Source organism: Gossypium hirsutum, chromosome A06 (assembly GCF_007990345.1).
Source record: "Gossypium hirsutum isolate 1008001.06 chromosome A06, Gossypium_hirsutum_v2.1, whole genome shotgun sequence".
Classification (NCBI taxonomy): Eukaryota; Viridiplantae; Streptophyta; class Magnoliopsida; order Malvales; family Malvaceae; genus Gossypium; species Gossypium hirsutum.
Genome location: NC_053429.1, coordinates 89,461,773 through 89,475,381, shown reverse-complemented (window position 1 = coordinate 89,475,381; position 13,609 = coordinate 89,461,773). Strand labels below are relative to the sequence as shown.

The 13,609-nt window shown below is 36.3% G+C and overlaps 1 protein-coding gene across 1 annotated transcript; it reads right to left on the bottom strand.

Annotated features, from left to right (window-relative positions):
- Window positions 1-2,217: 2,217 nt before the first annotated feature.
- On the bottom strand, window positions 2,218-3,532 carry LOC107963147 (uncharacterized). Its single transcript, XM_016899728.1, has 2 exons — window positions 3,441-3,532; window positions 2,218-2,749 (listed from the first exon to the last, which is right to left on the bottom strand). The coding sequence occupies exons 1-2, from the start codon at window positions 3,530-3,532 to the stop codon at window positions 2,218-2,220; spliced, it is 624 nt and encodes a 207-aa protein (XP_016755217.1).
- Window positions 3,533-13,609: the final 10,077 nt, after the last annotated feature.

Below are 13,609 nucleotides of genomic sequence, written 5' to 3'. Positions count from 1 at the left end.
AAACCCGAAAGTACTTGGTGCTCGGCTTTCACTTCTTGACATACTAGGCATTTGGATACGAACTCCAAAATATCTCTTTTCATCCCCGGCCACCAATACATTTTCTTCAAATCGTTGTACATTTTCGTACTCCCAGGGTGCACTGATAAACAACCACTATGTGCATCATCTAAAATCTTCCGAAACAATTCGGTGTCTTTAGGAACACAAATCTTTTCCCGAATTCTCAAGCAACCATCGAAACCAATTCGAAAATTTGATTCGCACTGGGTTTTCTTAGACAGTAATTTACTGTCACTCTTCTGAGCCTCGCAAATTTCTTGAAGAAACGTCGGTCTAGCTTTTAACTCTGCTAGAACCAAACCATCTTCTAACAAAGTCAATCGGGCGTTCATTGCTCTCAAGGCAAACAATGATTTTCTACTTAATGCATCGGCGACCACGTTCGCTTTTCCTGGATGGTAGTCGATAATCAACTCATAATCCTTTAATAGTTCCAGCCCCGTTGCCTCAGATTTAAATCCTTCTGGGTCATCAAGTACTTAAGACTTTTATGATCAGTGTATACATGGCATATCTCTCAGAACAATTAATGTCACCAGATTTTCAGAGTGAACACTATGGCGGCCAAACCTAGGTCGTGTGTCAGATAATTCTTCTTATGAGGTTTCAACTGTCTCGAGGCATAAGCCACAACTTTGCCTTCTTACATAAGTACACATCCCAATCCATTTAGAGAAGCGTCGCTATAAATCACGAACTCTTTTCTTGATTCGGGTTGTACTAATACTGGAGCCTCAGTCAATAACATCTTCAACTTCTCGAAACTCTGCTGACACTTATCTGACCATTCAAACTTAACTCCTTTTTGCAGCAACCTTGTCATGGGAGTCGCAATCATAGAGATGTCCTTTACAAATCGCTTGTAATAACCGGCCAACCCAAAAGAACTTCTAACCTCAGTTACATTCTTTAGTGGTTTCCATTCAACAATAGTAGAAACCTTGCTAGGATCAACCCTAATGCCATCAATCGAGAGAATATGACCCAAAAAGCCGACTTCTTGAAGCCAAAATTCACTTTTACTAATTTTTGCATACAATTGATTGTCCCTCAGAGTTTGCAAAATGGTTCTCAAGTGTTCAGCATGCTCTACCTTGTCTCTAGAATAGATTAGGATATCATCGATGAATACAACAACAAACTTATCTAGAAATGGCCGAAATACCCTATTTATTAAATCTATAAACACGACGGGAGCATTTGTTAAGCCGAAAGGCATGATGAGAATCTCATAGTGGCCATACCGCGTCCTAAAAGCGATTTTAGGCACATCTGCTTCTTTGACTCGTAGTTAATAGTAGCCAGATCTCAAGTCTATCTTAGAAAACCATGCTGCTCCCTTCAATTGGTCAAACAAGTCGTCAATTCGCGGCAATGGGTATTTGTTCTTGATTATCCTCTTATTTAACTACTTGTAATCTATGCACAACCTCATAAATCCATCTTTCTTTTTCACAAACAACACCGGAACACCCTACGAAGAAAATCCTGGTCTCACGAAACCCTTGCCGGTCAATTCTTGCAACTGTGACTTTAGTTCTTTCAGCTCAGTCGGGGCCATCCGATATGGAGCAATCGAAATAGGCATGGCTCTGACATTAGCTCTATACCAAATTCAACCTTTCTATTAGGGGGTAGCCCAGGCAATTCTTCTGGGAATACATCCACATTTTCACTTAGAACCGGCACTGACTCAATCTTCAACTCCGATTAGTTAGTATTCATTACAAAAGCCAAATAAGCTTCACATCCTTTCCTCAAACATTTCTGGGCAGACATTGAGGATATTACAATAGGCAAGTTCCCTAGCTTACCTGATTCAACCCAAAGGGTTTCACCATTTTCACATTTCAGTCTAATAACCTTTTGTCTACAGTTTACTATAGCATCATGGAATGTCAACCAATCCATACCTAATATGACATCAAACTCATCAAAGGGTAATACCATCAAATCGGTCGGAAAACAATAACCTTTAACTACTAAAGGACATTTCTTGCATACTTTATCAACTATCACATGTTTGCCCAACGGGTTAGACACTTTAATCATAAACTCCGTAGACTCAATAGGCATATTCGTGCTAGACACCAATTTCATGCACACATACAAATGAGTAGAACTAGGGTCAATCAAAGCAATAAAAGTATTATCTTAGAGAGAAAATGTACCGGTGATCACATCAGGAGAGGATGCATCTTCACGTGCACATATGGCATAGGTTCTAGCCAGAGCTCTAGCTTCAGACCTTACGGTGGTGCCTCTCGTCACATTCTTGCTACCAGCCCCAACTCTAACATTCTTCTGAGGCCTTCCTTTAGAATTGGTGCCACTTGGCCTTGTACTTTGAAACTTTTCTTTATCATTCATCTCAGGGCAATCTTTGATAAAGTTGTTTTGAGAACCACATCGGAAACAAGTTCCATCGTTCATTCTACACTTGCCTAAGTGATTTCTACCATAATGGTGGCACTCTGGTTTGGAAGATCTGGCATTGCCCACACTAGCCACTGATGTTGTCTGAGACTTAAAATCTGAATCTTGCTTCTGACGATCTCGGTACGAATGTCCAGCAGATGCGTGGAAACGAGAGTAGACATCTCTAGATTTCTTAGACTGAGATGGAAATGACTTGCTCGTATGCCTCTTCCTTGCATCTCTAGTTTCAGCTCGGTTTTCTTCTTTTCTTTGATTAGTTCCTTAGCTTTACAGGCCCGATCAACGAGTACTACGAACTCTTTCAACTCAAGGACACCCACTGACAGTCTAATGTCCTCATTAAGTCCGTCTTCGAACCTTCGACACATCTTAGGCTCAGAGGATACATGCTCCCGAGCACACTTACTAAGTTGGACGAACTCTCTTTCATACTCAGTAACCGACATGTAGACTTGTTTTAAATTAAGAAATTCCTTACGCTTTTGATCCATAAATCTTTCACTGATGTATTTCTTCTGGAATTCCTCTTGAAAGAATTCCCATGTGACCCTTTCGTGAAGCACCACTGAAACTAACGTCTTCCACCAATAGTATGTCGAGTCTCTCAACAAAGATATGGAACACTTCAAGCATTTTTCGGGCGTGCAGGATAATTCATCAAATAACCTGATGGTATTTTGAAGTTAGAATTCTTCCCTTTCAGGGTCATCATCTTTATTAGGACGGAACTCCTCGGCTCCGTGCTTCCTGATCTTGTCCACTGGAGGTCTATTCTGCCTCTCAGAGTCCATACCCTAAGGTGCTACAGGGACAGGTTGAGGAATAGGTGGGGGTGGAGAGGGTTGTGTATTCGGGTTCGCTCGGACGAACACCGTGTACCATTCATTCATCATATGGAGAAAGGCCTCCCAAGCCCCTTCTCCTCCTCCATGACTAACTGTGGGAGGTCGATTATAAGATGGACCGCCCCTTCAGCGAGAGCCGGTGCGTTACTTTCTACATCATCTGCCATAGTTTTGTCGGGATCCATTACTATATTAAAACACAATTAAAAAAAAAGAGCCGTCACAATATCACAATTTATCTATGACATGTATAGCAAGACTCGTACACGCGCTATGTTAGTCTGAGAATCGACTGAACCATAGCTCTGATACCACTAAATGTAACACCCCACACTCGTGCCCTATGCCGGGACGAAGTATGTGGCATTACCTAACTTGAACTCATGCATACCAAAGTTTTCATATCACCAAAACATAGTCAAATTAAAAACTTTTTCAGTTTTTATTATAAACTCCTTAATAAGAGCCTATGAGGCTCAAAACATCCATTGGAACCCATTCGGAATCAATTCGAGTCTTTCAAGGAATTCTAAAAATAACACTTAACACATGGGTACACACCCGTGTGAGAGGGGAAACACGCCCGTGTGACCATTTAGGTATGGTCGTGTTGATGGGCCGTGTGGCTCACACGGCCTAAGCACATTGGGACACGCCTGTGTCCTTTACCCGGTTGGATTTATTTTCTAATTCGAACCTATAGGGGTTTTCACACGGCCTGACACATGCTCGTATCCATGAACCGTGTCCTTCATACGGCCATGACATGTTCGTGTATTAGCCCATGTACAAAAACTTGGACATTCTGTTTCTGACGTCAGCAATCTTTAAGGGCTACACGGACAAGGCACATGCCCATGTTCTAGGCCGTGTCCTTCACACGGTTGAGACACATGGCCATGTCTCTGCCCGTGTGTTTACTACCATGCATACTGACTTGAAAGTTTTACATGCAAGGGACACACGGCTGAACAACACACCCATGTGGTCAACTGTATGTCACACACGGCCTAGACACACGCCCATGTGTCTACCCGTGTGGACAAAATAAAGCTATTTACCAAGCCTCTTTGCCACCCTTACATACCCCTATCTGCACAAGATCAACCAAGACCAATACGAACATAACATGCATAACCAAAATAGCCACAACCATTAGAAATTTGCAACATTGCATTGAATAATAATTGGTGTTAGCCAGCATTCATGGTCTATACAAAATGAGTATCATTTTTATCATATGAGCCGACACATTGTGGCTAACTAACAAAATAATAAACAAAAGACTCGAGTCCTTATACATGCCAAAAAAACAAAATAATTAAACTAGCTATACCAAGGTCTTAAGTGAGAGTATGATCGAAGGTTTAAGACGTCACTGGATCTCCGATGCTATTTTGGCGGCACTATAATGAAAGAAAAGAAAGGGGGGTAAGTGTGGGAGCTTAGTAAGTACATATATGCAAATAAGGTGTAATTAAAAGAAAATCATATTCGTCAAACGGTAACTTGTCATGCTTAAAAGATATAAATCCTTTAACATCTCTATCTTACACTTCCTTTCATTCATGTATACTTAATGCATCTCGTCCCTTACTCAGGTACTATCCATAAGTTCAGTATACATACCTCATCAAGTTTGTACCAATTAAATCTTCAATGTTACCCGTTGAACTCTAGGAATACATATGGATACGCAGCGAATTTGCATCTAATTACCATATCAGAAATCAAGGCTACCTCGTGCTATGAAACGCTTACATTGGAGCTACTCATGGGTATTTTTATCAGGTCAGGACCCAGACCCCATAGCTATCATGTAACGTTCGCTTATTGAGCCACTCACAGGTTTGTACACAAAGCCAGCACCCAGACCCACGTTACTTATAACATTCATCTCATGAACTCAAACTCAACTCATAAGTTTAGACCACATAATTTTTATAACATACCCCTTTGTATCGTATGCTATGTCTAAGGTCCAACAGGATTTCATAACTAGCCGAATAGCATCGTACTTGCTCACAATGTACTTTACTCACATAACATGTCATTTATACATTCATGGCAACAAATAAAATTTAGGTACATAACAACAATGAGCCAATTACACACGTATGTTATCAAAATATTCCAAAGTAAGCTTCAATAACGCATTATTCACATATGTACTTACCTCGATACAAAATGATGAAGACGAGCTTAATCCTCGTAAACTTTGTTCTTACCTTGATCAAGACCCGAATCATGCTTCTTTTGGTCTAAATGAATAAAATTCATTTATTTCATCAGCACATCAATTTAGACACTCAAAATTTCATAATTGGGCAAAATGAATATTTTGCCCTAGATTTTCACAAAATGACCATTTTACCCCTATGCTCGAAAGTTGATTTTTATCAAATTTCTCCCTTTTGTAAGCCCAGTCAAACCCTTTTTACTCTTATAGCAATCTGAAATTTCCTCTTTTTCACACATTTATCATCTGTTTTACAACTTATGCAAAATAATCCCTATTAGGGCTTTCATGAGAAATCCCTTCACAAAAGTTGTTTATTACTCATCTAAGACTCATATTCTTCCACTAAAATTCAGAAAAAAAACCTAAATGCTCTCATGGAAAAATCCTAGACTTTCAACTATTTTGTAAAATAGTCCTCTCATTAGAAAACTCATGACACAAGGGTCTCAAAAATGTAAAAATCATTAAGAAAACTCATTAAAATCACTTACTTGTAGAGAGACTAAGTGGATGAAAATTTTGAAGCTCAAAAACTCTATAATGGCTGCATTTTTCGGTGATGAAGAAGAAGAGGAAAAGATGATATCTTTTTCTCTTTATTTTATTCTTATTCTAGTCAAAATTGGTCACCAACCCCCCTAATGTTGACCATTTCTCTTTCTTTTGCCTCCTATGGCCGGCTAGGCTAAGAATTGGAGGTCTAACTACTCTTTAAAGGCCCCCAATTTAGGTTCTTTAGCTAATTGACATCCTTATCTAACAAAATAGGACTTTTGCGCTTTATGCGATTTAGTCTTTTTTAGTAATTAAGCAATAAATCGCTAAAATTAATTCATCAAAATTTTCATGCCGTTATCTAATCTTGTTAAAATACATAAAATAATATTTAAAATAATTTTTTCAACTTCGAGTTAGTGGTTTCGAAACCACTTTTTCTACTAGCCCCAAAGTCGGCATGTTACAGTTTTAAACGCTTTATTATTGTATGAATTGTGATTGACCCTTGGACATAGTCGAAAAAGTTCTGACAAGCGTGAAATCCCAGTTGAACCTGAGGAATAGATAGGATACAAATTTCATGGCATTAGGGTTATTTGAGATTAGTGTAAGACAATATCTTGGATATAACGTCGATATGAGACTTTGTGTAAGACGATAGTTGGGCTATTGGCATTGGTATCGTGCTATGAGTGTGAGATTTCCTGAGTATCCTTTAGTATTCCAAGTGGTTCAACGGGAATCGTAATGGAAATGTGAATGTTGTGAAAGACCATGATATGTTGCAAGATGGTACAAATATGTACGTAAGGCTTATGCTTAATGAGCTCGATATGTGAATAATCCCTCTGTAAGATTATGATTGTGCAAGTTATGATACTAAGGTTATAATAAAATCTATTCCAAGTTGGACTATGAGATTTATAATGACATAAATGTTAATTCACTTCATGTTAATTGCATGATAAATGTGTATTTATGATGCTTATTATTTGCATAGGAACTTACTAAAATTTAAAGCTTACTCCCTTTTCTTTTCCCTTGTTTTATAGTGTCACCAAGCCAGCTCGGGGATTGAAGACACTATCAACTTAATATTTTGGGTATCAATGATTTTAATATTTATAGTTATGGCATGTATAGGGATTTGGTCTTTTATTATGTGTCATAATTGATTTGGCAAAATGTGTTGGCTTGTGTTGGTTGATAATTCATTTTGTAAATGACCATTGAAATTGGCTCAAATTGGTTTAAGTATATGCATATGATGATGCCCTTCATGGATGTGGAAATTTGTATGATTTGAGTTGAATAGCATGTAGTGTGATCCGGTTGTGTGTCCCTTGCACCTTAATTGTTATAAAACAGGATGCTCAGTATCGAGCAAACTGGTAGAGACATGGGAGTGTGTCACAGCCGTGTGGGCGACACCGCCTCAAACATGGGCGTGTGCCCTGGCAGTGTGAAGTCTGCACCTATTTTATGAAAAATTAGGAAAATTAAATTAACTACATGACCTATGCACACGGTCTTGTGCTTTGGCCATGTGACTTCTTTTTGTTCATGGATGAAAAATAGAGAGTTACATGGGCTAGGGACACGGGCGTATGTGACCACATGGCCTGCCCACAAGGGCCTGTCCCAAGCCACACGGGCATGTGGCTCTTAAAACAGGAAAAATTTTCTAAGTGTTGTGAAATTTTCTAAAGTTCTCGGTTTAGTCCCGAACCACTTTCAAAGTATGTTTTGGGCCTCGTAAGCTCGTGTTAGGGACTTTGGGTGTATTTGCAAAAAGTTTTAAATTTAGACAAGAATTTGTGGCTCGAAAATATGTGTTTGCTTGTGTTTAAGTCCTGTAATGCCTCGTACCCTGTTCTGGTGTCGAATATGGGTAAGGGGTGTTACAAGCAGCCCCTGAGTGGACTTAAAAAACTGGTATTAATATCTATTGATTTAAATTCTAAAATTTTTATTCTAAAAATTTCACTAAGTTTAGTTTTAAAAACATCAAACAAATATTGATTTCAAAATTTTCAAACCAATAAATAAATGATTTAGTGACTGATGTACGACTAAACAACCCTATTTTGAGGGGCTGGAATATTAAATTACTTTACACTTATGAGTTGGAATAAAAAGATTATCTATTGTGAATGAACTAAACGTAGAAAACATGTCACTTATTGTTGAAAAAAAATATTTGCATGGATGAATATGTTATAAATGTGTAAAATGTGCCTTGGAATGTAGTTAATTGCCTAACAAGATTCATTAGGTGAAAAGTGAATGAATTTTTTAATGAGAAATTATGTGTGCACATAAAAATGGCCATATGGTAGTGATGATATTATATTCCTTGTGGTATAGGATGAAATGATATATGTATTTTACATAATGTGTGAATAAGTGACATATATGTAGAATAAGTGTTTAATAATTGATAACAACCATGGTAAACTTGGTGACATAGCTACCATATGATTGGCATGCCAATAAGGATTAATTTCTGCACTTAAAAATGATGATATGTTATTGGGACAATAGTGTGATATGGTGCCTTACGACATAACACTTCAGTGCATCTTGGGCCCTTATATGTGTATATGTTTAGTATTAAGGTTGGAAGCACTATTAGTGCTGTATGTGAGAGTTCGGTTGGTAATCTCGAGTGCCCAAGTCATATTTTTCTAAGGTCACCAAGGGCTAAGAACTTAAACTTTGAAATAAAAATGGATAGAATAAGCTTGTTTTGATTAATGAACATAAACAAAGAATTCCTCAACTTGTATGCTCAATAATATCTAGACACTAAAAAAGTACAATTACATCAAAAAAGGGAATGAATGTTGGAATTACAAAATTGAAGTTGAACATGATAATGGAACTTTAATCTGCTTATTTAAAAAAGAGAACCAAAGAATTAAACTTGTAATGAATGAATAGATGACTTGATTTGGGAGCTCAATAAAAGATTCATGAATAGTGAATGATAGATTAAAATCAAATGGAATGATGGAATAATTATAGTTAGCAATGTTCAAAACATCATAATTGTCTTAGGTAGATAATAAGTGAAATGGAACTAAATTTTTAAGTATATGTACATGACTTAATTGGGAATTATACTCCCTTAGTCATAATGAATTCACACTACATTTGATAAAAAAGGTAAAATTTTGAATTCCTTGTGTACATATTAAGTATTGAATGCTTAACACGTCCTTGTTTATTGTGCGTAGTTGGAACGACGGAAATGTGCAAGTGTACACAATCGCAACAAGTAATATAAAGTGAGAAGTAAATGTCGAGTTATCGTACCCACAGGGACTGTGAAAAGGATTTTTTATGAATGCAATTTAAAGCACTCTGGTGAAGAAAAATATTTTGTTTAATGACGGTGATTAAAAACTTAAGAAAATTAAAATAAATAAAAAATGAATTAAAAGAAAGTTCTAATGCACGATTCCAAAATAAGATTTAATCAAGATGATATAATTGTGTTGGATTAATTACACTTCTCATGTTAGAATTATTAAACTTATGTTTATATTGTTACGAATAAAATCACGGCAACCCAATAATTTGCTAACTTATGAACATACTTACATACCAAAATCCATTCATCTCTTGACATATCCATATGTCAATTCAACCGACTAAACAGATTCTAGTAATCAAACATGTTATTGCACATACATACTCATTAAACTGAACTAATCTCTTGCATATCCCTATGTCAACTCAAGCGATTAATTAAATCTAACAAGCATATAAAAGACTATGTGAGGTAACAAGGTATCCCTACCTTGAAACAGTTTAATCACAATAATCTTGCAAGTTATGCAAGGCAATAATATTGCCAGATACATTGCTAATTTAACCTTTAGCTACCTTAGAAGAATAAACATGCACTGATCAAGTACTGTGTTAGTTAAATACAATTTCAATCCGTTTAAATAATTAATTCTTTAGTTACCTCACAGTTGTAATGCAAGAATAACTTAGGCATGATTTTACTTAATCAAGCATTTTACCGGGGCCTATAACAACATAAACACAATTTTAACAATTTAAGAAGACAAAATGCAATCAACCCAACACCAATTAAATTCAAGCTAAGCTGATTAAATTAACCATTCCAACAACATGAATACTTATAGACATGTTCATCATAACAACAACAAAAATAAAAGAGATAGGGAACAAGAATCACATCCGGTGGTTTTTCGAGGCTTGACTTGGTTGCTCCGTTCTTCCTTCTTGTTGTCCTCGCCGGTCATGGCTTCGATGAACACTCAATTACTGCTCCAAAATGGTTGAAGAACACCCGTTTTCCAAGGGAAGAAATCGGCACAAGAGCAAGGGAATTGAAATGGAAAAATGAGAGAAAAAGAATTAGAGAGGAGAGAAGTGTTGTGAAATGAATGAGGAATGAATGAGATGCTTTGAATGATCAGCCAAGGGTGGCTTTTATAGATGAGTGTGGCAGCTAAAATTTGCTAAAAATAGCATCCAAAGATCCACCCCTTTTCCGGCCACCTATGTGGCAAAGATGATGCTTTCAACTTTGCTAAAAATGGCTTGGGGCAAATCCAAAAATCCACCAATTGCGGAGGGGTTTGAATGCAACTTTGACAAGACTTCAAGGGATTCTTTGCAAGCTTAATTAATCAGCTAATAAGCTGATTTGGGTCAACATATGGCCGGTTTTGGGCTGCCCAATCTTTGGCCGGTTCACTTCATTCGATTCGGTTCAACTAGACCACTTTTTCCATAATTAATTACTATTAATTTATTTAGCACAAATTAAATTGGATATAAATTAAAATTAATTATATTATGAATTAATATACATAATTGGATTGTCTTAGGCTGGAAATTAATTCGCCTTGATACTTCAAATTGTTTCTCGGTTTTGTGCTTAAAGTAGTGTGTGCTGAGCCATTTTTCGCCCTTTGCGCAATTCTGTCGAAAATAACCAAAATTACTCAAAATTAATTATAAAATTAACTAAAATTCATCATGTTCATATTTTAAGTATAATTTAATTATTTTATAAAAATTAATTATTTTTCGACAAGAATTTAATCGAAACAGTATGATTTTAAGCTAAAAAGTGTATGTAAAATTGCGTAAATTTGTGTTTCTAGTAGTTAATTAATAGAGCTCGAGAAGTTGGAGATCGTATCTTAGGGAGATCACATCACCATACAAGATTTGTAGAGTGTAAAGTATCTGATTTTGTATTAGCTTATGATAGTTTATTGGAATGTACATAAAAGTTTAGGCTAGTATAAGAGTTTATATATACTTGGTTTATTGTCACCTTGAGAAAATTTGGGAGCATGATTTGAATTGAAGTAATGAGATGGAAATGATGACATGAGTAATATGTAATAAATTTATGATATGTGGCTTGTATGAGCTTTGATGTGTTGTTGAATTTTAGGGCTTTTACATCAATTATGTTTTACAAAATTTCTTTGGCTAATTACCTTAACCATTAGGTTTTGCTTGGGTTAATAGCTATTTTGCCATTTGGATAGGAGGCAAGCTTTCTTAGTAACCATGTTTTTGCAAAATTGCCATCTACATGGTAGAAATAGGCATTTAGATGGCATTAGGACTTTTTGAAGTGTTAGTTGATTTTTCAATTACCAAATATGACTTTAAAACGAATTCAAATATGTAAATTGTAACATCTCGAATTAGGGCCAAGTCAAAACAATGGTTTTGAGACCATAAATTCAAAGTAGAAATAATTATTTTATGATTATTATGAGGTACATGATATGATTGCGTGGTTGTGTGAAAATTTCATGTAGAAATTTTGTGAATAAGTGTCTAAATTAACTTTTAGGACTAAATTGCAAAAGTTGCAAAATGTGAGTTCTAGAAGCTTTAAGCATGAAATTGCCATGGACTATTAATTAGAAGTTCTTAAATAGCAATTCTATTTTTATGGACAAAAATGGGCATGAATAGGAAAAATTCTAAAGAAAGGCCTTGAGGGCATTTTTGTCATTTGGTTAATAAAAGAATAAAAAGGGAAAATAAGAACAATTCTTAAATGCCCAGCATGTTCAGACTCATCTCGTGAATAAATCAAAATGTCATCAATAAAAACAACCAAAAATTTATCTAAATACGGTCTGAATATTCGATTCATCAAGTCCATAAAAACTGTAGGAGCATTAGCTAATCCAAAAGGTAGAACAAGAAATTCGTAATGCCCGTACCTCATTCTGAACCTGTCTTCAGCACATCTGAGTCTTTAACTCTCAGCTGATAATAGCCTGATCTCAAGTCTATCTTCAAGAACATCGTTTCCCTTTTCAACTGATCGGACAAATCGCCAATTCTCAGTAAGGGATACTTTTTCTTTATCGTAACATTGTTAAGCTAATGATAATCAATACAAAGTCTCATGGATCCATCTTTCTTCTTGACAAACAACACTGGTGTACCCTAGGGAAAAAAGCTCGGTCTCGCAAAACCCTTATCTGTCAAATCTTGCAACTGAGATTTCAATTCTTTCAATTTAGTCAGAGCCATTCTATACAGAGCTATCTATATCAGTGAAGTCCTCGGTACTAAATCAATAGAAAACTCAACTTCTCTGATCGGTGGCAACCCAGACAACTATTTTGAAAACACATCTGGGTATTCATAAACTACTGACACAGATTCAGTCTTCAATTCAGACACTTTCGTATTTAGTGCATACACAAGATAAGCTTCACAACCTTTTCTTACATACCTCTAAGCCAACATCGACGAAATCACAATAGGCAATTCACTCGACTCATCCAGTTCAATCCGAAGAATTTCATTATCTTGACATTTCAATTCAATAATCTTTCATCTACAATTCACTTTGACATCATGTAAAGTCAACCAATCCATTCCAAGAATTACATCGAACTTATCAAACGGTAAAAGCATTAAGTTAGCCGAAAAATAGTGACCCCGAATCATTAAAGAACAACTCTTGCAAACTTTATCAACTAAAACATATTTGCCTAAAAGGCTCGACACTTTAATCACATACTTAGTAAACTCAATAGGAAAATTCTTACTAGATACCAAATTCATACAAATATAAGAACGATTCGGTCCAGGATCAATCAATGCAACTATATTAGTATCATAGAGAGAAAATGTACTAGTGATAACATTAGGAGATGACACATCTTCGCGAGCGAGAATAGCGTAGGTTTTAACAGGTGTTCTAACCTCTAATCTCATAGTTAAATCTTTCATTTCACCTCTGCTACTATTCTTATTTCCAATATTTCTCGGTGGCCTCCCTCTAGTGCTAGTGTTGCTCAGCCTTGCATTCTAAAAATTAACTTTCTCAGCCATTTCAGGGCAATTTCGAATGAAGTGATCTAGGGAGCCACATTTAAAGCAAGCCCGGTTATTCATCCTACATTCACTGGGATGTCGTCTACCACAGTGTTGACATTCAGGTTTATTAGACCCAGCATTACCAACGCTCGCTATTGACGTAGTTTGGGCC

Excerpts from the sequence above, each read along its gene's own strand:
- LOC107963147 (XM_016899728.1), bottom strand. The coding sequence starts at position 3,532 with ATGGATCCCGACAAAACTATGGCAGATGATGTAGAAAGTAACGCACCG. Across the intron at positions 2,750-3,440 it reads CTTATAATCGACCTCCCACA|AAAAGAAGAAAACCGAGCTG; the intron begins GTTAGTCATGGA and ends AACTAATCAAAG.